Genomic DNA, 25,094 nt, shown 5'->3' on the forward strand with positions numbered 1-25,094 from the left:
CGATGGCAGATCTCGGAGCACTCCTCGACGCCCGAAGCAGTGACAAGCTCCGATCATAATTTTCGTTCTTTACTGCCAGGCAGTAAAAACCCGGACGAGTATGGGTGGGCGTTGCCCGCAAACATTGCGTTTGACCGTATTCTACGCGGTATTACCCCGTCCAAAATCGTTTCCTATATTTAGCCACGGACCATGTCCCACCCCCACTTTCCAGACACTTCAAACACCGTTCCACGCTTATGAAACTATCGTTGAAATTTATTAAACCACTGAAAAACTCTTTTCCCCATTCAAATAACACGCTATCGAATCTATCTCATAAGAATCTATCTCATAAGGTCGCTGTGAAACAAATTCATTCTATTTTGGAATGCATACACATGCAGTGTCTTATATTATACGTCATTCTTATTTCTGTCTACTCTTTAACAAATTTTCTGCCGTAAAATTAAAGCACACTAAAAATTTTTCAAAATGCACTATCTCCATAATTCATTTATATTCAATCTATATTTCATAATTCATCTAAGTAAGTCGATCTTCGCTCGCAATTGGTAGTCCAAACCGCTCGACCCTCAGTCAGACGACGGAAGAATTCTCACTTCCACAGTGCCACTTATGAAACTACCTCAAACATCGACAAACCAAATCTATCTCGCATCGCAATCTCTCGTTAAAACAAGTTTATCCTACTTCGAATCGCACAGAAAAATATTTACACACACATCCGTGCGCGCGTGTATTATTTTTTCCCGAACGCGGCTACCTGGTGCATGCAGGCGTACAGACGTATGCGGGTATGAAATTATAGATCAGGTGCACCAGATCGCTGGAACATCCGGCTCATTAGAATTCCAGTTTCGTTTAACTCGACGAAGTGTACGCAGCTTTGTGGATCTCGGGGCGAGAAATACAAAAAATGCCGCGCTTTTAAGGAGCACGCACGCCGCGGGGTGAACTCAAACGTCGGTGTCGAACGAATCGTCTCGTCGATATTCGATGAACCGAACAGTCGTCACGCGAATGAACTCGAAACTCGCCGATTGAAATTCATTTCCACGGTGACTCGGGGTTAAAGAGCTGCTTGCAGATTTGCGGAATCAGAAAGGGGATGGAACAAAGGGATGTTTGGGTGAGTCTACTGAGAGGAGGGGAAAGGGAGAGGAAATAACGAGCTTGTGGAGGGATGTTAGCCAAGGGAAGGGATGAAAACGTGGATCCGTCTTGGAGAAATGAATGGCGCACTTGTGACGAGAATGTCGATGAGAGTCGAAGATTCATTGAGCTTGTACAACCTCTAGAGAACGCGTCAATTGATGGATGAATATAAATGTATATATATGTTCTACTTTATTTATAGAAAATATAAGAATGTTATACATACGAGGGATTTATTGCAAGAAAATTATTTAACAAGCTCGAATTTGCGGATATCGATAAACATCTTGGGATTAAAATAATGTAGAATCTGATGAGTAACGTCGTCAGACCGACGCAGAAAAGCGAAGGACGAATCCAAAATTGAATGTTTCTCGTTCACCTCGCTATACAGGTTTTTAATGATCGGCCTAGAAAATCGATCCGATTGGAGATTAACCGACATTTCCCACGTTAGATTCGATCGAGGAAAAAGAAGCAACATCCGCCGGCACCTGTAACCTCTCATTGAAAGGATGTTTCTTGGCTGAGAAACGAACCACACCCTTTACGGTGGCGTTCCTTCATCCCCATTCTGGGCGATCGTCACTTTCTCTGACGTAGCCGATGAAACGCGGCATCCTTTTGTTTCTACCGTCCATTCACCTAAACTGGCAACCACCTCGAGGATCGCCATTTATTCCCTCCTTTTTCCACGTATCTGGAAGAAGAAGAGGAAAAAAGGAGAAAAATAGAATAACGCGGCGGTATCGAAGGCAAGACTCAAGGAAAAAAGGACAAATGGAATGGAAGGGTAGGAGACAGAGTAGGAAACGGGCTAGTATAATTACAGGGACGATCTTGGCTAAGCTGGATGAGTGACAGTGGAGATCGTCTTTCTCAATCTAGCGGCCCTTCCATAGAGGAAGTGACATTCTAAAATTAACCTGAAAAATAGTGTTTCTCTGTAATATGATTTATTGTAGTTTTTCGAAATGTAGTTAGCTCGTACACTATAAATTATTTGAAAATTCAGTTACAGACGTACAGATTTTTTTGTCATTTGGTATAATAACTTTGAATAAATAACCAGATAGAGGAGAAAATGGTAAGAAAATTTAAATAAGGTTCTTTATATCCAGTGAAGGAAGGGTAGTTTTATGAACATAAAAGGCAAGTGAAACTATTATGTTACAAGTGCATTTTACGGTTTACCTTTACTAAATTCAATATTATCATGAACTAATGTATTAGCGTTCCTATCATGCGCTACCGTCCCAAATATCGATAATGGAACAAAGGATCTCGAGTAATTTATGTAAAGTTGTTCAACATTTCATATCATTAATTTCTTTGAAGCCACGAAGAGTGACTTTATGACCGCAGTACATCAATGTAACTATAAATTAATTAAACATATTAACGTCTCTATTCTTTGCTACTATCCTGCCAATCGATATTCGAGCAGAAAGACTTGGAATAATTTGCGAAAAATTGTTTAAATGTTCAATATCGTCTATTTCCCTGAACCGATAAAGAAAGGGGATGGCTTTGCGGTTGTGAATCACCAGCATAATCATGAAAAATTAACTTACAAATTTATCAATAGAATCAAGTCCATATTATCAATCAGTAAAGTCAAGCGAAATAAATTAGAATAATTTAAAGAAATTGTTTGAATATTTGATATCGTCCGCTTCCCTGAATTCAAGAAAGGGGGTGGCTTTGTAACCGTAAAGCTTTGTGTTAGCATAACCGTGAAGTAATTAAAAATCAACCTACAAATTTATCAGCTTCATATTACCAAACAATAAAACCAAGTAAAAAGAATTGGAATAATTCGCGAAAAGTTGTTGAAACTTTGGATATGATCCATTTTCTCGACTCCGTAAGACGGGAGAAGGGTGGTTCCATGGCCGCGTACAAAAGCGGGAAGACAATGAAGGGCGGAAAAAGGGCGCGCGCGAGGAAAAGAGAAGGCTCCAAGGGAGAGTGTATCGAGAGAGAACGTCAGCTGGCCGCGTTCTCGCGTGACGACTCTCCGAACCGTTGGCTCGGCTCCCTTCGTCGCCGAGGAAGAACCCGCCTCGTGTATCTCTGTCCTTCATTACTATTCCATGTGTCATGGTGGAGAAGTGCACGCTCCCTGAGCGTATACGAACAAGCAACAACAACACGGAAAACTGGCCAACAATCAGGTCGTGTGCGTGCCTAAGCCCGTGCGTGCACGCGCTCGCGCACGACCGAGTCTCTAGTCTCTTCGTCGTGTTCGTTCCCTTTTCCAGGAGAACCGCACGGGTTGTTCTCGCAATGTGCGTGTTTAAGAGAGAGAGCTGTGGCTCTAGCCACGCTAGCCCGCAGCGTTCGATGTCAACTCGTTGCCATGCATCTGCCTAACCGGCCTTCGGCTGTCACGCCATCACCGTGGAGCCGCATGATCTCGACGTGTTGCCCTTGTTCAGCCCTGGTTTCGAACTGGTATCGTTGCGCTGAGATCACGAGATCGATGGCGCGAATGTTTGCCGATCCTGGGTGTTGCTGGTCCGTGTGTAAGTTCTGCTTCAGCTTAGATAGTGTTGAATTGGATGAAATTTGTTCTAGAAAAGATACCATGGATTGTATTTCAGATCCACATATCGATTGACCTAGGATTGATTGAAATCAGAAAATGAAATCCCAAGGAAGAGAGTAAATGCTATTGAATTGGATGAAACTTGATTTATGGAAAATCAACAAAATGCGTTTCAGTATCTGAGATTAACTGCCAAAAATCGAAGTATGTAGAAATATACAATACCAGAGAAGAGGATATTCATTTGTATATATTTCATGGGGTTTTCCGATTCGATAAAATTCTACGTTATGAAATTCTGTTACACATAGGTATATACACTGTCAAAACCAATAAAGATATAAGATGTTTTCAATGGGAATGATTTTTCGACGTTTTACCAGCATCGTAGTAGGATATTTTAGGAACCAAACGACACATATGATCGATATACGCGCAATATATTTTAATTCAACTTACATCGCATACAACGTATTCAGCGTACTTAACACACCTCATATATTCAATAAACATAATCTATTTAAAATTCTATCTAAAACCAACCAGCATTTAACACAGTTAAATTATGTCATAAACAATGAAAAATTCACTGCTACTGTAACAACCAGTTTGATAGCTTTCGACTAAAGATCTTCGAGTAAAATATTTTTAAGAGAATAACTTCAACGTCAGCATGTGCGAAGTAGCGTAAAAGGAGCAACAGTTAGCAGAGTATGAAGTCATCCCATCAGGTGGTCCAAGATCGTTGCACGGTACCGTTGATTGGCACGCAGCAGCAAGTGTAGAGAATCGCTGCAGGCAGAAGGGAAAGAAGCGCGAAGAATCGTCGCGAGGGGAACGTCGAGGGTAAAAGGAACTGCGTGGAGGGTTAATCCTGCTGGACCCTAACCGTAGAATCTCTATAGCATTTCTCTCTTTCCCTTTTCTCCTATAACATAATTGGCCCCTACGCGATCTCTAGTCTGGTGCCAGAAGGGATTTCTAGGAGTTGACTCGGACTGGTCCAATCGCACCTCCCGTTTATATTCCACCGACGAACCTTTGGGCTCCCATATTTATCGGTGATCCAATAAAAGTCAAATTCGATAGCTTCGATCGTTTCAAAACACGATTGTATTAACAATTCGATGATTTAATGATTTTGAAAACAGTAGCGCGTGAATTTTACGATCTTACCTCGATAAAAATGAAGAAGGATGCTCATTAGTGTCGAGAATGGAATAGTATCTTATCTCGATAAAAATGAGAATGAACAGTAGCGCATGAATTTCGTAGCCGGTTGATTCTATTTTTAAAATATAGTCGAACGTTCACTAGCGTCGCGCGTATGACAGAATCGCGCAAATTTTACAAAAGATTCATTTTATAATCGTACATCGAGTAAAAGTGCAAAAGAATACATTCACTGCTGTCGCGAATACGACAGTAACGCGTGAATGTTGTAGACGATTCATTTTACAATCTTATCTCGATAAAAATGCAGGGTGATGTTCATCAGTATCGCGGATACTCGTTGGAACAGATCGATGGAACGATAAATTATTTCAGGTAGAGGTATATAAATCGTATCGAACGATAGTCTTCTGGTCGCGACCGAGAACAAAGGAGAATCAGTTCGGGAAAGGACAGAAACAGAGCCGATGAGAGGGTAGCCGAAATAATTAGCGGTAAGCATGAAGAAGGTCGGGCGGAAGGCCGTGTCCAGGAAGCGGCGTGGGGAGTCCTGTGATCTTTGGGAAGTCACGGGTCAGCTATGTGTGCTTTGGCTCGTTTTTGCTGGCGAATATTACCGCGAGCAATTAGCCGAGGCTCATTAGTTACTGTCCAATCAATCAAACGGACGGACGGAAGGAAGACACTTCCTTGTAAAATTGTTACATGGAAGTGGGAGTCGCGACAGAGACCGGTTTCCTGGAAACTTAAATCTTTCTTTCCCCATTTATGCTCGTATCGCTCATCCTTCATTTATTTCTGAAATGAGGAAGAGCTTTATTCAAGAAGATAACCATCGATGTAAATGAATATTATTTCCAATATCTCCATTAATTTCGCTTGCTCGTTGATGGTTCTCAGAAATCGAATTAAAAGGAATACATATATCGAAGGCAAGAGGCAATATCGCGGCGCGAACGGCGCAGCATCCATCTTCCTCAAGATCCACCGGTTGACCCTTTCCACGGGAGTTTAAACGAAAGCCAGGCAATCTGCCGGCTGGTTGGATCCCGCAGGTTCATTAGTCAACAGACTAAACACTGTTGCCCCATGCCGCTAAGTAAGCTGTAAAGCCTGAACTATCAGGCACCGGCAAAAGGACCAAGCACATCTCGGTGAGGATGAACTCGATTGATCGTCGCCGGATGATCGCGCAGAAATCGCTGTCACGTGGCTGTTAGATTCTTTCCAGCAGCTGGTCGTACCCTTAATGGGCCACTTAAAAGTCGATTAATTACAACCAGAGTAGGTTACCTTCTTCGGCTAGTCCATTTTTACTTCCTGCCCTTATCCTGAAAACTACATGAATCCAACGCGCTTCATGTCTCACTCATAGGTTCATCTAATTAAAGTGATATTAAGGATCAAGATAAATTAGACTTAAGTTAAGTGCAGTTTTACTCCTTTAGGGTCGGAATATCCAATGATTACACGTAATTGTAGCCTGTCTCTACGTCTTTCCAATTTAATACACTAACGTATACATATAGGTATGTTCATTCTCTTAGAATTGATAGCGACAAACTTTTCCATCTAAGTAGTGTGTCCCTTAACATGCTGACTATTGGTCAGATTTTCTATCTTATCTATAGTGACAAAGTATATCTTTCTTGCTACTGAAATTTCATTTTCTTTCTCTAGGAGCGATACATAAAGGCATGAAAAACACTGATGGTTTTAGAAAAGACATTTTGGAATAAAAAGGTAAGGTGAAGGCTTAAGACGAAAACAGTTGATCTAACTGGAGTTTGGCAAATAGTATCTCGAAGTGCAAATACAAAAAGGTAGCACGTGGTTGGACACAACAGCTCCGGGGGACAGTGTACACGGTGGTGATGTGTGACGTAGTCTGACACGATGTCGGGGCATCGAGTCCCGCTCTGGTCAGAGCAGAGGTACATCGTGGTCGTACATGATGTATATGGTGCGCGGGAATAGGGGCGGGGCGGAGACAGATGGGCGTGCGGAGGATCCCTTTGAGGCTGCCGCATGCGGCGCCAGTGCCTCTGCCCTGGAAGTTCTTCTTTTACCTCTTGCTTCCATCGAAAACCTGCGGACGATGCTTCGAGGCCCGAGCAAGCTTCGAGCCTTTCCCTGGCGCCACTTGGAAACACCGTCGTCGTTGAAACCTTTCGGTGCAAGAATTCACGCAGCTTAGATTTCGGTAGAAACGATTTTGTATGTATATATAGTAGCTACGAAATGTATTGCCATGTCGCTGTATTTATTTTATTTATTAGTAAAAATGAAATGCATAGAATCTGATAGAAAAGCGTTTCGTTGGAAAATAATGGTGTATGTCAATACTTTATGTATTAAACCAAATATGTATTTTTAAACTAACAATGCCATGAAATGGATTAGCTTGACTTTCCCTCGATCCCCAGCTTTAGCAGTACATATGTCGAAGCAATCAGATATACACACTATCGTGCATAAGTATTAGGACTCCTTCTGATACATAGTACAGATTAGATTATATGATACAGATTAGATTATATAGTACATATAGATACATATAGTGCAGATTCGCATTACATGTATTTTGTAATGTAAAGTACTAAATGAAGTAAAATTTATTCCAACTTTTTAATAAATATAACAAGTAAGTGTATATACAATTGTACGAGCATGTACATTGCAGTCTTCAGATGTTTCATTCGTCACAACGCTGGTTCATCCGCATAGTTCATCCACCGTACCTATTAACCCGAGTCAGTCTATTTACGTCCATTGGAAGCGTCGATGAAATTTGTTTTCGATCTAATGACAAGCCAGTGTTAATGTGGTCGATTAAACAGGAAGGATGGGAAAGTGATTTTTCTCTCTTTTCTTGTAAATTCACGTTAGATACACGCGTACTCCTTACGTAGATCAGAAAAGGATAACGTTGCAAGTGAGGCCGGCCTGTAATGCGAATGTAATTACTCAATTCATCTTGCGTCCCGACTAATTGCGCGTTCTACGTGATCTCGATTAGCCGGGCCAGCGGTTTAATTGCCCGGCTCGATTTTACGAGTCGCGCGCGATTCGCGTGTCTTGTAATCAGACCCCTTTTGCAGAGTGGAGATTGATTACGGAAACGCGCGTTTCTGCTCGGTTCCGTTCGTTTCATGACACTTTCGCTGCTCGTTATTAATGAACTACACCCTAGGAAACGACTGTAAATGTCAGCCAGCCTGATCGTGGATATTCTTCTTCGTCGAATGAACATCACGTATTTTTTCGTGATCCCTTGCTTTTTGCTCGTTGATAAAACGCCCGTTTACCGATTATATAATTGGATACGGAGAGGAGGCAACGAGCTACGGCTAACTCTGCGCTCGATAAATGAAAAGAAGACGAGAGACTCACTTTGGTCGGGAGGTTTGGGCCGTGGATCAGGCAGAAGGTAACGTTGCCCTGAGGCGACGAGAGTCGTTTTACCAAGAAGTGTTAGGAGATGCCCGCGTGGTATAGAGAGGAATTTCCCGCGAGGCTCGCGTGTCCCGGATTTCAGGATCGGGGGCCCCCGTGAATCCTCCGGCGTCCTCGATCCGCTCTCGCTCAAAAAACCCCTCCTCCGGGGGTTGACTAGCCCGGCTAGAATACGTTGCGAATCACGCGAACCCCGGGGCGACTGAAAGGTTAGCACGGAAACATCAGCTCGCAGATCTTCTTTCTTCCAAGCCTTTGTAGACCGGGGTAGCCTCGAAACTGAATTATGACCGCTGATTACTGTCGTTCGACCACGGTGCCCCTACGCTGTTTTATCTCGCTTGCAAACGATCCTGTCGAATGTTCGAGTGGCGGGCTTTGTAACTACCAACCGATGAAATTCGCGTTTTGGTCTTGTACAATAACATGAAAATTATATTTACATCTGAAAACGTGCATTGTGGCTAGCGGTAATTTATGGGTCTTGTGATTTCTGTGTGTAGCGAGGTTTGCATTGGTATTAAAGGTTTAGAGATAATTCGGTAAAATTCCTGTTTTATCCTCGTACAATAAGATCTTTGCATCTGGAGACATGCGTGATGTCGGAAGATAATTTCATGGGAAGTATTCTAATCCCTGTGGTTCTTGACTAGAACGAAGTTTCCATTCACAGAAATGATTGTGGAATAACAATATAATTCCATGAAGTTTCCATTTCATTTTTGTACAATAAGATGGTGAAATGGTACACCTAAAGGTATGGTAACGTGATGTCTGCTACGTTCGATGACTCTTTGTGTTCGAGACGGTCACCATAGAGGCTGTGCACATTGCATTAAGCGGATCGCAATAATCCTCAGGAACTGTCAATCCTAAGGAATCCTTAGAAATAATCCTAAGGAAGGAGGCTTTTTGATTTAACGTTAAGGCCATTAAGTGTCATAAAACACTTTCGAGAGGTTCCTTATGGTTATTGTTCCATCAGGTAAAGGTTAGGGAAATCTCGGGATTCCATCCACGAGCGACAAGTGGTGGGGCGATCACCACCGAATAAAAGTTTTCCTTTGCGACAACATCGTCACCGAACTTGACTGATTCATCATCTTTAGAACAGTCAACATCTCTTTACCGTGTTTTCACCCTTAGATCAGTCACGTACTTCACTTATATCTACGCACCAGCGTGACTATCTTCTCTGCAAATTTGCTGGAAATATATATTATCTTTGAACTGTTAATCAAGCATTCTACTCATTAAACCACCTCTATTATCTTAACCGAAATAGGGGATCGATCAGTTCGTGGCGTCGATTGTCTAATCGTAATGGAAATTTACGACTCCCGTTGACGCGCTTCCTCGCGATCGTGTCTCTCCGCGAACGATCGAGAAAACAATATCTTAGGGTAATTTTAACAAAACTACATATACCGGTCTGCTTAATATTTTCCCTTATAGAATGAAAATTTTAGAATTCGATAAAATTGCTATACTATCTTCATATGATAAGATCTTAAAATCTATTTTTATAATGAAAACATCCGTGATGCTTGACGGTCGTGTTCTAGAAAATGTACCAATTTTTGCGCTTTCTGTTCATAGCAAAATTTTCAACAGTAGTAAAGATTTTGAAGAATCAATAACAAATACATTGACTTCTCCATTTATGATCCGCGTCAGCAACCATCGGAGGGATCCATTTGATTTACAATCTTCTTCATGAATAGACGACACTGTCGCGTGGCAGACCCTCTAGAAAGGGAAAACACAATGTCGCAGGTAGTTGTTCGTCAGGACACACCTCCTATGATCGGTCGTCTACCTAAACACGAAGCATTGTCACCTCTTCAAATTACCTTCCTAGTTTATACAAATGCGTAACAAATTCCAAAGATAGAGATCGGAAACCAGGAAACAGTTTGAATGGGTTTAGCAACCGCCAAAAATGTGTAAATATTTAATACAAAAGACGCGTCTTGTCCGAGGATTCATGTCGGCTGAAGCCACCGCGTGAGTTAGTCGGTGTCCTTTATAGAGGTGAGGTAGGTCTTTGGCCGTATTCAGCGGCCGACCTTTGTAGTTGGGTCTAACCTCGTTTGTGAAACAAGCCGACTACAGGCTTCTTTCTTTCTACGCGATAGACAAAGACCGCGCCGCTTGATCGTTCGACCGTTTAGGGACCTGGTTATAATTGCTTTCGAGATTTCCAATATATTCTAATATTTCTTCTGATTAGTGTTCTTTTATTATACTTCTCCTTCCCTTTTCTCTCAATGAATCAAAACTGTTTGAAGACCGGCACTTTTGGAAGAAATCGACGAAATCTTCTAATGTCCTATGCGTCTTATAAGTTCTACGAACGCATTTATGCATCCAATGTAAGCTACTTTGTGGACGTATATATGCGTTTATCGATTTTTTCGACCTCTCACGCTTGTGATTTTTTCATTAGTGTATGAGATGATACATGTGCATTTCCTAGCAACGGCAATAAACAAAAAGAAATGAAAGTCCGTTTATCTTCTGTATGTTTCATGGAGAGTCATAATTTTTATTACATAGCGAGAGTCGTGATTGTGAGTAATATCCCTTTGCACTCTGTTGTCGCCGCTGTGGCGACAACGTAAGTATGATTGTAAATAGTGTCGGAGTAACTAGTAGTCCGTAGTAAAAATGATTCGGAGTTTCTGGGAAGTCATCGGGGTGCTCAGAATGCAAAGGGATATTATAGTAGTGGCATATATAAATCATTATATTATTTTCTATTTAAAAAAGTGTTCCGTCCTCAACGATCGCAACCGATAGGCGCGTGCCGTCCACGCGGATTGCTACCGCCGGGAATATTCAGCACTGAAAGGATTAGAAATAGGTGATTCAGCTGAAGTAGTAAAGTTGCATGGTAGTTTGAAGTTTTCAAGGGAAATATAAGAAGGACCTTGTCTAATGGGGTTTTTTCGGTTCTTTTGCTTCGATTCGATTCGGTACGTGAGAAAGATCGATCGATCTTTGGACGGAATGGCACTGGAACCTATGGTATATTTCGTGGTCACGAGCCACGAGAAATCACAGGTTAGTCCAGTTTTCACAGCCTCCATTTACTCTTTACGAATCGTCGAACCCTTTTCCTGCTCGGAGCGCCAGGCGCCAACGTTTCACGCCTTCTCAACGGCCCGTTTCAGCTCTTTTTCTTTCGTACGGGCGCGTAGTTAAGGATCCTGAAGCATCGTGCCGCTTGCCTTAATGATTTTAAGTCTCTAGGGAATGGTATCCCTCGACTCGCCCAACAAAAATTGTTAACATGGTCGTAAGAGTAAGATATAAAACAATACAAATACATACATTCTCCTTTCTGATATAAGAATTGGATTTTTCACAGAAAAGAATACTTTTTTTTTAAAAAAGAAACAAGACTATATTCTTCTGTAGATTCAAATTTATCTATTGAAAGTTGTTAGCAATGACTACACACCCATGAATTTCTACGAATAAGTATAAAGTACAAATATTTTTCTTCGTAACTTGAAAAATTGATTTTTTTCAGAGATAAAAAGAGAAAATCTTGTTCAGAAATACTAGTTATAACTTTCTATAGATCTCGACTCGTTTAGATAAAGGTTATTAACGATGATTACATCGATGAAACACTAAGAAGAAAAGTAAGATGTAAATATTTTCATCTCTGATATAAAAACTGTCACTCTGTCAAAGAAGAAGGAGGAATTTCACCGCCACCCAAAAAAAAAAAAAAAAAAAAAATGAACCAACTCGCCAAAGAGACCTACAGTATTATAACTACATCCATATTACAGAGTTAACGAAAATATTGCGGTGAAACAAATTATCCTTTCCAATCTATATCCCTTCGATATCCGGCCGTATTCCTCTCATCTGCTTTTCTTTGTCCTACCCATTCACTCTAAGTATTCCCTTTTCTCTGTCTACCCTATTCACCGGCCATTTCAGTGCAAGTCATTCCGGAATAATTTATAACCCGAAGGATCGAGCTAAACGGCCGAGCTAAGTTAACTAAACGCCGTGCTAATTTCATTTAACGCCTGTATCTGGCGAGCACGCCGCGGGGGGTTGTTTATCGAGTGTCCCTTACGACTCGTGGCCTCAATCACCCCTTCCCGCTTGTTCCCTCGCACTTACCCTACGTCGAAACGAACACCGACAGCACCGCAACCCTTTCACGATACGCTTCTCCAGGAAGTCAGGAAAGTTTCTTTTTAGTTCGTTTTTGGGCGGTGTCCTAGTCGTTGGATGGTTAGTGCTACTTCTCACGTGAAACGATCGAGATACACGACGACAGAGAGAGAGAGAGGCAAGAGGGAAGAAACGATGCCAGACGATGGTTTCTTTCGCCACGGCAATCAAAACGAATTCGATGGCCTCGTTAATGTCCGGTTTTATCGATTTGGGACGAGCGTAAATTCCGCGGCGCGACACGTAACCTCTCTTGACTTTTTATTATAGACACGCCGTGTTTCACACCGTGGAAACGCGCTGATTTAACACCCTACGGTCCTATTGAAAATTACGACACTGCCTGGTCTACATTAAGAAATTCGTTCGGCTTCCGAGTCTGTGCTCCGATCTTCTGATAAATTACGAGCCAATTTCTGGCACGCTTCTTTCGCATCGAATCGACCGATCTATTAACCCTAAGGAGGTCGCGATACTCTCATGGAGTTGCGTACAAGATCGCGGTTTGTTCGAGAGGTACGTCGATTTAATATCTGCTCTGCAGTTGTTAACTTTGTGGAAAGATTATACGAATATACGAAAAGTTACATTTCATCGAAATATTATATATGTTCAATTGATTTTGTTATTTTCAAAAAGAGAAGCAAGTTGGTAACTTGTAGAATAAATTAAAGAACGTACACTTATCGTTCGTCTCGTATTAAAACCTGACTAGATTTTATTAACTTCGGCTTTATCGCTATTTCTAAAGACTAATTATCTTCGACTGAAGGAAGCAATAAGAGAGCTAATGGTTTGGTATCATCACTGTCAATATTTGTTATATATCCATGTAGAGGTTTATTTGCTGTAATTCTTTTGTAGTGTTTAACGCTTAAGTAGTTATCTACAAACAATACATCTATCCATAGATGTTTACAAAATGATTTCATACATATTTGTCAGCTTCCATATCATAGCCTCTGATGTATTGGAATTTCATATCTGATATTTCTTTTGTCGATAGTCAAAAGTGCATTAAGAAGAAGGAAGGAGAAACACCAAAACCGAAATCTTTGGAATAGAAAAGCTGTCTCAACGATGACGACCCCTGTCTTTCCCCATTGACAATGTGTACCAAGGGATTCTAACTTTTTCGAGATTAATTACCAAGAGCTCGATAATATCGGCACGGTAGCTTCGTTTCGACCGACACTTTAATGGCCGACACATTGATTCAAAGAACAGGACAGTGGAAAGAAAGGAAAGAAGAACGAAAAGGGAGAGACAGGAAGGGGAAGGAGGGGAATAGATACAGAGAGGAGACGGTAGCAAGGACGTCTTTTATTTCTTTCGTCTCCTCTCGGTACTACCTGGCACGCTCTTTCTCTTCGTTCGCAGGAAGATAAAGGATGGTAATTGTTTTTTTCTCTCTTTTTTCTTTTTATTCTCTTCTCACTGCTGTTCCTCTCGTCGAGTTTCTGTTCCTCTTGGAGCGCACAGGGCGTCGCGTTGCCTCGCCGTCATTACACGGCATGACAAGGCGCCTCTGTTCCAGGCTCCTCGACTTCTCGCCACTTTTTCTGCTCCCCATTCTCGTACCACCTTTTCACACGGCTTCTGAACGGCAGAAAAGACTTCGAACGGCAGGAAGCGACGTCTCTCCTTGTGCACGGCCGTGATAACCTTTCAACCCTCTTCAAAAACCGTCTTCGCATTGTGAACGAGCGGCTCGAGTTAGTCGGGGGAGGGAACAACCGGCGATAAAAGTCGATGATGACGAAATATGCTATCTCGCGATTGTAATACGCTCGCTCGGCCATGTACGCTGTGTAGCTCGCTTCGTTTCACGTCGCTTTGTTTAGACCTCGGACATTTCTACACGCGCGGTTTGTTTAAGACGTGGAGTTCATTATATTTTTTTCTCTTAATAAAATTGGAAAGGTTTGTACTGGAATTGTATTTGCTCGAAAATGTTGCAGCTCTTTGTATTAAATTCATTAACTGATCAACTAATTTTAGGAAACTTGTATCTTTCAATCCAACAGGTTATTTCATCGACGAATGAAAATTTCATTTTCAATTATATCTTATCAAGATTCTTCTGATTAATTTCTCTCGTATGATTTCCATTTATGATATCAGAAAATTAAAAGTATTAAAGAAAACAACGAATATAGAATATTTATACACTCAAGTATCACAGGTTTAAATGAATGAACTATCGGTGTCGTTCCAAGAAAACCGTCCACTGTTTTTGTCGTGGTACATTCGTGGATTTGACTTGTTCTTTCACACGACTCGTATCCCGAGGGAAGTCGAGCCGGCAGGTCTCGCAGGTTTACGAGGTCCTACACTTGTACACTCGCCTAATTGATCTATGGCCGACCGTCTGTTCTACCTGCGGGGATGAGAAGGCGGTAACACGGACAGAGACACGGCCGAGGCAAGCGTGCACACGCAGAATATTAGAGTGAAAGCCAACGAGTCTCTCAGGTTGGAACGGAGCAGGAACCAGGAACAGGCCCTGCATTTATTGCCAGCGAATTACTCTGTGGAAAAAGCTTGCATCCTGCCGAAGAGAGGCTGCTCCTCTCACCTTCCTTCGTCTTCTGATTTAGCAGTAATCCTCCTAGACAAAAATCTTCTCCACTTCGTAAATCACAGTCCTCGTTTGAAAACATTAAAGGAAATTTCAGAGAACCCTTTCTTCGAATAAAGGTTTAACGATCTCTCTTGTACGATGATTAGGGATAAAGATTTTATAATACGAAGTGAAAAATTAAGATGAAGCTTTTAAAGTACAAACTGAAGAACTGAGATACAGATTTAGAAATATTATACAATGATTTTTAAATACATACACAATGATATTTCCATTTCCATTATTTGTGGTTTATCATGGCCCCAAAAAATTGACAAGTTGTAAATTCAATTCTTACAGAAAAATTGTTGAACATTTCAAATTAAGTACAAACATTCGAGCTCGAACAAGTGATTTTTTTTCAGCCAGATAAAGTCACTTAGAAGTTCCAGATTAATTGAAATGCTCAAACATGAAGACGCAATCGTCCTCAAATATAAATTGTTGATCATTTCAAACTAAGTCGAACATTTAAACACGAGCAGATTATTATTTCCATTCGGACGAAAATAAAACATTTCTCCTGCATCTTATCGAGTAATACACATCACTAATACATCTCCGGCATATCTATCAGATTTCACGACCGAATTTTCAATCTTCGTTGCAACAAATTACCCGAAAGAGCTTAATTCCTATTCTCTGACTTGCGATTGAAGAAAGTCTCCTAAAATCGAGCGCGTCCCTAATTCTCAAAGCAGTAGTAGTTTTATCGCGCGGCGTGATCGATCCGCTCCCATGTCCCTGGTGCATGCGAATGTCACCGCACGAGAGTCTCGCGGTTCCCAGTCGATCGTTTGTACAACGGGTGGCGAGGCCAGTGGGTCGAAATGTTTGGCGACATGGTCGAATTATCCTCGATGCAAACGTGACGAAGAGGGCGAAGCACGATGACAACGTGGAGGGAAGGCGAAAGAATAAGAGGAACGGGGAGAGAGATTCACAGAGGATGGCAAACAGCGAGCAACAACAAGTTGCTCGTAATAGGTCGCCGATCGGGCGGCGGTCTCGTGAAGCCATGGGTCGAGGAGAGAGCGAGTCCGTTGCATGCCACAAATTGGCTCAAATATTTACGCAATTGGCATGATAACCGCATTACGTGATTATGTACGGTTGTTGCGCGCGATCCCGATGCTCACCCTCTCATCCCATCATCAGCACCACCCTTCTCCCCTCCGCACTGTCCCGTTTCTCTCCTCTCTGTTCTCCATTCTCTCGTCTCTCTCTCTTTCTGTTATTCTGTGCTCCGTTCTCCATGACCTCCCGTATAAACGGCAAATCAGGGTTATTAAACGACCAGTCGCGAGGCACGCGCATTGTTCCCGCCGGCCATGCAACTTCCGCTTCGACGTTCTTCCGGTTCTTTTCGCCGATCGCCTACCGATTCGCCCCTCGCGGCTCTTCAATCTTTCTGCGGACTTCTGCGGAGAAATCGTCGCAGTTTCTGTTTATGAAAGTCGAATGATTTTTTATAAATACGTTCAATTAGAATTTTTCGATAGACCCAACTTGTGTAAAATCTTGTAGTTCTGGGATTATTATGTCTGCAACTTTCTCTTGTTGAACGAATAAAGGGGCTTCTACTGTTTTAGATTATTAGTATTTGTTGTGGACTGTGTTTCAAATGCTTCTAATTGGTTGCCTACTTTGATCGTAGTTAGAGTATCCTCATTTTGTGTTTATAAAATCTATCACGTATGATTTTTTGAACTTAATAAGTTATTAAATAACTGAGTAATAAATTTTAGCGTACTATATCTTTCTTACAAATATGACAGAAAAATATGTCTCTGTCTTAACCTCCACACAATGGAAGTTGGGTCATTGTGGTCAGGAATGTCGAATGTGTTATTTTATGGCGATAAAAGAGGCGAGTTAAGAAACTTCTTATGCCTATTCCTTGCTATAAAAATAAGGAATACAATTCTTCCTACAGTTTGATAGAATAATAGCACGTAAATGTAACTTGGAATGTAATAAACGTGAAATATCTGTGTGTCTTGCCCGTTTAATCTAAGATTAAGAAAATCTTTAGCGTCATACTTAATTCAATTTCAATTTTACTCAAACTTAAGAAATTCTCTTGACGATGAAAAAAGGAGATTTTTCCGAAAATTCGGTTTAGATGTAGATGTTATTTTTGTTATTCAATAATATAGGTAAAGAGTCGTTCTTTTTTTTTGAAATGACTCGTTTAAATGATCGATGATTTCTTGTAGTCGTGTTTGCATCTCCAACGATTCCATGTTAATGCAATATCGTGAAAAATAACGTGTGATTCCTTAGTTATGAAAATCGTACCACTGGCGTACCGCTTCGTTTCCACGAGTAATGGAAAGAGAAAAAAATAGCCGCCGCTATAATTAGTGTCCATTTGAATTGATTGTAAAATGCGAAAACGAAGTAATCGCAACCGGTGTGTACTCAGAGACGATAGAAAAATTATAGGCGTCGCATACCGAAGAAAATATGAGAGTATTTCATACCAGGTTTTAATATCGATCTCCCATTAATGTCCTTAGCCTGTTCATGCTCTGATGTACCTTGATCGTCTTGAAAAAATTATACCTGGAGTATTATAAAGTGATAAACAGCCGTGAATTATAATACGTATAAAGTACTCAATGTCGAAGATCGTTTTATTCAATTAATGATTCAATTGACTTTGCTTTCGTCTTGCATTTAAATTCAAATTCAAATACTTCCAGTGGAAATCAAAATATTTAAATCAACATCTAAATATTTGACTACAATTCCAAATATTTAAATTCATATTTAAATATTAAAATAGAAACTCAAGTATTTAAGTTCGAGCTTAAGTAATGGAATTCAAACAACGAAGCGGTAAGCTATTTTCTAAGAAAATAAACCATCGTACAGCTCGTACCTGATATTTCAAACGCAACCTTCTGCACGCATCAAATATCTAATCAATCTGCAAGCAGAAACAAACACATCTTACCACATATCTGATTTGCATACAACACTGTAACATTCCTCCAATACGTTTATACTTCCATCGTCTGTAAGTCGCTTCCAAAGGAACTAATCCTTCAATTATTCTAATCGATGCATCGATGCATCAACTCACCTTCTCCACATACCTCGTCCACACAAGCAAACTCAACAATACAATTACCATAAAACCGCAGAATATTGATTTTCATAAATGGTAAGAAAGATTCCATATATATACGTTGACAGCTCGGCAAGCATAGTTTTCAGCTACACAACTTCCACATAATTTTTACTCGTCAGAACATAGGAAATTGTTCAACTAACGTTAATATCATCGGTTGCAATTATAATAATTCGTTCTTTTTTTTTTTTTTTCTTATTCAATCAAAGACTAGTAGTATTTCACGATTAGACTGCGAATATTCATGCAAAGCCATATTTCTACGAATGTAATTAAAAAAAATGGGATTTAAGTAGAAAATTGTTTTACCCACTAAATGTCATACAAAATACTATTTCATATATTTCTGTTTGTTTCTGCATCCTAAAAACTCTCACAAATAGAAATACATAAGATTACAAGCCTAACTGTAACATACAACGAGTTTAGTTACTCTGCGCGAAGTTTAACGTCGAATTTGAAGATGTTGAAACTCAGGTGGCCGAAACAACCCTACGTGAGTCTATCGAAGGGCTTGAAAATGAGAAAATAGGAGCTGAGGATCGTCATCCCTAGTCCCGGAGGCAAAGTTCTGCTTCGTGATTTTGCCACGGCCACGGCGGAGGCTGCTTCTTCTTCGAAGATACAGTTACTCCGGCCGGCGATCTAGCGTCGATCCGTTACGTAACACTCCGTGGAAACGCTCCGTGTCGACTTCTCTTCGTCTCTCCGCCTCCTCCGGCTGACGGTGAACGCGCGTTACGTGCGGTTTCCGTAAATTGCTACGTGCAAACCAGCCAGGCCCTGGTTCACAGTGGTGCTCTCGTCCTCGTATACTCTCTTCTGTCTTCTCCTTGCTCATCTCGCGCGCCAGAAAACACACCAGTCGGTGGGAGTCGGCCCGGTGGTTGATGTTACGGAGTTCGCGGAAACGCGAGGGTATTCAACGAAAAATCGGTGCCGCGCGGCGGCTAGCTAGCGCACGGAAAGGTGAAAACGTCGTACGTGCGAATTATCCGTTGGCACGAGAGCAGAGGAGAGCAAACGAAGGAAAGAGAAAGAAGGTACACGTAGAAAGTGTAAGAGAGATAAGAGCAGATATTCCAGGATGAATACTCTCCGATACGTCTCTCCTCTCTTCTCCGCCTTCGCAGCCACTTCTTCTGTTTCGGTGCCGTTGTTACGGCAGCCGGTTCACCACGGTAGTCATTACTTGAATTAAATAATACTCGGTATAATTATTTGGAAAGTTTATGCTGAGATGTATGGGTCGCTCGTTCGAGGGAACACGGCCGGGAGAGCGCGCGGCTTTTAATTACGCGACTGCTGCCAAACAACGTTTCTTCGAGGATTGCGCGCGCTCTATGGCCTGGCCCACGGGGTAATTAGCCGATGTTTAGAAAGCTGCACGACTCTATCGATGACGGGAGACCGTGTGTCGTGTCACGAATCTGGGTCTTCGAAGGATGGATCGTTTAAGTGCATGGGAGCATTGTGTCGTTCATTGTTCGCCCCGGCTCGTCACGTTGCGAATTATCGCGAACGGTGAGAAGCGGGAGAGAACGAAACAGATAGATCCACCGAGAGAGCACCGCTTCGTTGGTAATGAATTAAAATTACCAGTTACGCGGCTGCCTCCGCGTAAACACCGAGCATTGATTTAAACACCGAGATTATTGTAATTACAACAATTTATTGTCTCGGGGTGCAATCGGAGAAGGCAAGGGAAGAGAGGCAAGCGAGAGCGATCGGTGGCGATATCTTTCGTTAGGTTTGCGAAGTTGGTATTACGTTTCAGGCGCGTGGCGCCATCTTTCCATGATTCGAGGAAATTGAACGTTTATTTAGAAATTTATTTTAAATATTTCTTTAAATCAATTTCACATATAAATAGTCGGAAACAGTTCCGTAAATTTTATTTTCGCCCTACATTTGCTTTATTTTTGATTGGCTGAATTGTAGATGCTTCACTGTCACTTACCATGGTAACAATGTATTACAAATTATGTTTCGTAGCGTTAATAATTGTTATAATAGTAGGAAATTCGTATACGAAGAGCGAATGAAAGTTTTATCGAGGAAAGAAGCTGAAATTATACACTTTGTTGAACAAAATATGTGTTGTTTCGAGGGTTATCGACGGTAGATGAAGGTTCCTCCAAGGCTTCGATAAAGTGATCCCGAAATGACTTCTCCTCGAGGTTCGATCCGCCCGCGTTCTGACCAACAAGTGTTGCAAACGATCACGTGGCTGATCGAGGCTCAGCCCCGTCATTATCATAACTGCTTCTCGAGTACTAACTCTAATGTCGATTTTAACGAGAAACTGTATGCACGGTCGTGACAACCCGAGGGTTGACATGACGCGTTCTACTCTGCAATAACTAATAACGACGCATACCTACCTTCCCTCTTTTAAAAAGTTTAAATAAATTTTAATACAGATGATATTTTTATTAACGAATGAAATTGGATGGATAATAAGATCAAAAAGAGGTTCTAAAAGCGATATCTTTATCCCTTAAAAACGTATATATTTTTATATTTAGATAGAAATGGTTTGTAAATTATTGAATTAAATGGGATGAATAATAGACAAGCAGTGGAATTTTTGCCCCTTAACAGTTTAAAAGAAATTGGAATAAAAATGAAATTAAATCAATTAAAGTGAGTGGATAATAAACTAGAAAAAAATTGTCAACCCTTAAAAATCTCTACTAAATTTATATAGAGAAATGACTTTTATATTATCCATTTAGATTGGATAAATAACAAATTAAAAGGGGTATTTTCATCCCTTAAAGTTAAGAATAAATGTAGGTAAAAACGAGTTTTGTGTCAGGCAGTTAAATTGGATGGATAATAAGATGGAGAAGGAAATAGCTTTTTATTTTGTATATTTTTCATGGTGACTGTACCCGATGCAAACCTTCGCGATATTATGTGACCCTTCCCTCCAGTGTCATTTTTTACGTACGCCACGCGAAATCGATAAAATCGACAATTACGGGAGAGTTGGTTGTCATGTAAGTAAGTACTTACATACGTGTACGCTCACGTTTCGAGCAACGTCTAGGAAAATTATCTCCCATATGACGACTGACAGAGGACGCCTGAAACTGCAATTTCGCAATTGTGCGATCCTTCCAAGAACTGGCGCCGGCTATCCTATTCCTTTTTCAGAATCGACATATGCGTTATGTTTATCAGAACCCCCTAAATATATTATAAATGAAGCACGAAGTAGATTTTCTAAGGCGAAAATATTACAATTTCTTTTCTCGTTTATTATTTAAAATTTTGTAAGCGATTTTTTATTAAGTCGTTGAAATATTAAATATCTATTCTGTACTTTCAGGACCGAATTTTTACGGAATTTTGGGAAGAAGAAATTATTCTTTCGTCAATGGAAACACATTTATTTCGATCTAATGTAAAGAAAAAAAAAAGAAGAAATGGCACGATACAATGGAATTCAAAAATTCTGAATTGCAAGATTTAGGTGATATATTACACGTACGAAGCAGAAGGTTCATAAAATCGATATTATTATACTTCGCGCAGTTCGATTGTCGAACAGTTTGCACGCAGATGCGTTAAACATGTCAGTCGTTTATTTTTCTTAATGTCAGCGATCGATGGCATATGCAAAACCATCTGCCAGTAAAATTTGGCAACGAAATTTTTCAGATTACATGCTGTCCTTTGTTCGATGTTCCATGATTGGTGTTAGCAATTTTCCTCTTGAATAATAGCTTTAAGCACACCACTAGCATAAAGAAAAACTTGGTAAAAACGCAGACGAGAGAAACAGTTGTGCGATAAATTACAAAGAAACTTGTTCAGCATATACAATGTTACGTTTGCAGTTAGTCATTTGGGTAAAGATACACAAAAAGAACATTTTAATTCTACAAAATTAGGATGTGTTTCGCCAAATCATAAAATAAGGGTTTCATTCGAAGTAAGAGGAGAAAATGACGTTTGAAAAAAGAATACATCTCCTATTTACATATTTATTGTTCTCGATATTTAACCCAACACCTTACACCGACAGCAATCATTAAAGTATATTCATCCGTAGGCACAGCGACGTCATCATCTCGCTTCTTTAATGCTAATTGTCCTCTAAAATCACAGGCTCATTTCCCGTTCTCTTCTTCCGTTTCCATACGTCGTTGTCCACGCTTTTTATTAAACAAATTAACCAAACATCAAACCAACTATCAGCTAGGCAGTTTCGCACTGATAATTTTGAAAAACATACTCATCTGATGTGTCTTTGGAATAGCCAGCCAAAGTTCGCCAGAGTTCTCGAGGTCCTTCTATCGCAAGGGGAAAGTGTTGCCAAGCCCAAGCATCTGTTAAAACGGTAGGAAACGTTTTAATAAAATTTTCAGAATGTATGTAACATTCATTTTCCTTTCCTTTTCTTTTTTCGTTTGTTGCAAGTCTAAATTTCGATCGAAAAATTAATTTTATTTTTTTTTAGAAAAAATTTAATGTATTAATTGAAACTTTGTATGCTGCTACTTATTATTCCTGTCGTCTAAATAAAATAATAAGCTGTGGACAGTTGTTAGAAATCAGAAAATTATTTTACGATTATCCTGACTTAATCGAACAAACGATCGTATAAAATTGATTCGTTACCATCAATCGAAGGATAATCCACGCGTCTCTTTATAGGTCTCGAGAAAGTTTTGTCGCTAGCATACGGTGCCCAGGATTCAGCCTTGAAGATAAAGAAAACACACGCTAACTTTATGTAAAATAACTAACAATTACAAAAGCATTGAACATTCGCACGAGACAGTGCTTTAACCAATACACCATCTGATCGAAATCGCTTATTCTACTGTGCGGTATAAAAAGTATGAAATTAAGATCCTGTGTCTCAATTATTAATACCTGTGCACGACTATTGTAGCCTGAAACCTGTGGAATGTTCCTTCGAGACTTCAAAAAATCATTATAACCCTCGCTACGTCCTACACGAGGAATGTTCTTGGCAATTTTCAAGAAGAATGCTGGTACTTCGTCTGCCTTAGATAGATTTTCACAAGCCAGCAATGCCAAAACTCCAACCGTAAGAGCTAAAATGTTTTAAAGAAGAAATTCTCATGAAATTCACTCTTGATCACTATAAAAAGGACACTTCACTCTCGACACAAAATATTCTTCATTTGAAAAATAAACTCACCACCAACGATAAAACGTCGTGAAAATCCCAAAGATCGCAAACTCGTCATCTTCTCGCTTTGGATCTGCGAACGAATCGATTAATTCTCGATCAGTCTTGTAAAACAATTAACTAACAAAACACTGTGACTGTCCAACAAATTTTATCTAACGACTATATCCGCTCGTTCGACCATGATCATTGTCTGCGAAAACGTATCGTATACTCGAACAAGCCAGCAGAGCAAAGTGCACACGACGCTGTTTCCGCGACTGTATGTGGCAAACTGAGCGATTTTTCCTAGGACTTCTTCCATTATCGCTAAGAGTGGACAGAATACTCCTGCACCGTGGGCGAAGGAATAGTAGAGTTTGCACGGCAAAGCCCCATTGCATTTAAATATTCCCGATGTTTGTGATGGTATCTGCGCGATGATCACGCGTGAGAAATCTTCCCAACGTGTACGTTCCATTACGTTCTCGTTGTTTCAGCCGACGTTGAAACCGAATTTGGAGATCTAAGATGTTCATTCTCGATCTCTTTCTGTGTATACGTTCGTGTAAATACGAAGAAGAAGGGAATGCACGATAAGCGCAATTTTGTTGATTTTCTGATTTTAACGTTACGTTAACATTAAACAGGAGGGTATTAACGTAACGATTAAAAACGACTAGAATCTCGTTCAAGGATATAAATGTTGTAAAAGTAGTTGGTCGAGTTTTATGTAAAGGTACCAAATACGACTATTAAGATTAGCGATATTTTAATATATTCGATACTGTAATATCAAATGACTATAATCTGCTAGACCCAAACATGCGAGTCATTTAAAAATACGTTGACGAAGTTTTATATAAAAGTCAAAAGTATACTTACAAAAACAAGCTTTTTAACACTAGAAATACCACACCAGTCAAAATAACTGGTTCTACAATGTTATAAATGTGTCAATTCTTGTTTAGGAATCATGGTCCCTAATATTAATAATACCAAAAATGTACTACACAACATGGAATTGCTTCTGTAAGAAAGTAATAAATCAATAAATATAAAAATATTCTATTATTACGTATTTTTTAAAGACTGGTTTTGGTAAAAATAGCTTCGTGTTAACTTCGGTAGTTCTAGTATCAATATCCTCATATCGTAATATTATACGAGAAACAAACTTTGAAATGTTGAAGAGGATAGGAAAAACACATGTTTACGATGGAAACAAAATATAGAGACAATTTTAGTAACACGCGATCGACTAACAATGTACTGAATTTAAAAATTGCTTCCTTGTGAGATATAGAAAATGTGATTTATAATGTTTCACCCCTACATTCTTCACATGTAAGGAAATGTATGTAAGGTTACGGTGTATCTGCGGAAGCCAGAATAAAGAAGAGAAAATTGAAACGCTTTCTTGGGAAGTTTGTTCTGCACGTGTCACTTACCTTCCCGTGGTCACGATACACTGAACAAAAATTGTCAGCTATCCTTCTATTTATGCAGCGATTTAGAATGCATTAAGTATTTCGATCAGGTTGATTTTAATGCGAATCGATGCTGACACTTGTTGCACCCCTATCCTCTCGTCGAATGAATTTGAAGCTGAACGTTTGTCGCTGAATAATTTTTGTCT

At 40.2% G+C, this 25,094-nt stretch overlaps 2 protein-coding genes across 2 annotated transcripts in view; one reads left to right on the top strand and one right to left on the bottom strand.

Annotated features, from left to right (window-relative positions):
• Gad1 (glutamate decarboxylase) overlaps nucleotides 1–25,094 on the top strand; it is a 171,872-nt gene that overhangs the window by 106,352 nt on the left and 40,426 nt on the right. The gene's annotated exons all lie outside the window — the stretch shown is intronic.
• On the bottom strand, nucleotides 22,294–24,039 carry Eth (ecdysis triggering hormone). The gene is made up of 5 exons (XM_069124673.1): nucleotides 23,486–24,039; nucleotides 23,194–23,378; nucleotides 22,936–23,017; nucleotides 22,550–22,643; nucleotides 22,294–22,469 (listed from the first exon to the last, which is right to left on the bottom strand). The coding sequence occupies exons 1-5, from the start codon at nucleotides 23,532–23,534 to the stop codon at nucleotides 22,400–22,402; spliced, it is 480 nt and encodes a 159-aa protein (XP_068980774.1). The 5' UTR covers nucleotides 23,535–24,039; the 3' UTR covers nucleotides 22,294–22,399.

This window comes from Bombus flavifrons, chromosome 12 (assembly GCF_040668555.2).
Source record: "Bombus flavifrons isolate JBK064 chromosome 12, iyBomFlav1_principal, whole genome shotgun sequence".
NCBI classification, from domain to species: domain Eukaryota; kingdom Metazoa; phylum Arthropoda; class Insecta; order Hymenoptera; family Apidae; genus Bombus; species Bombus flavifrons.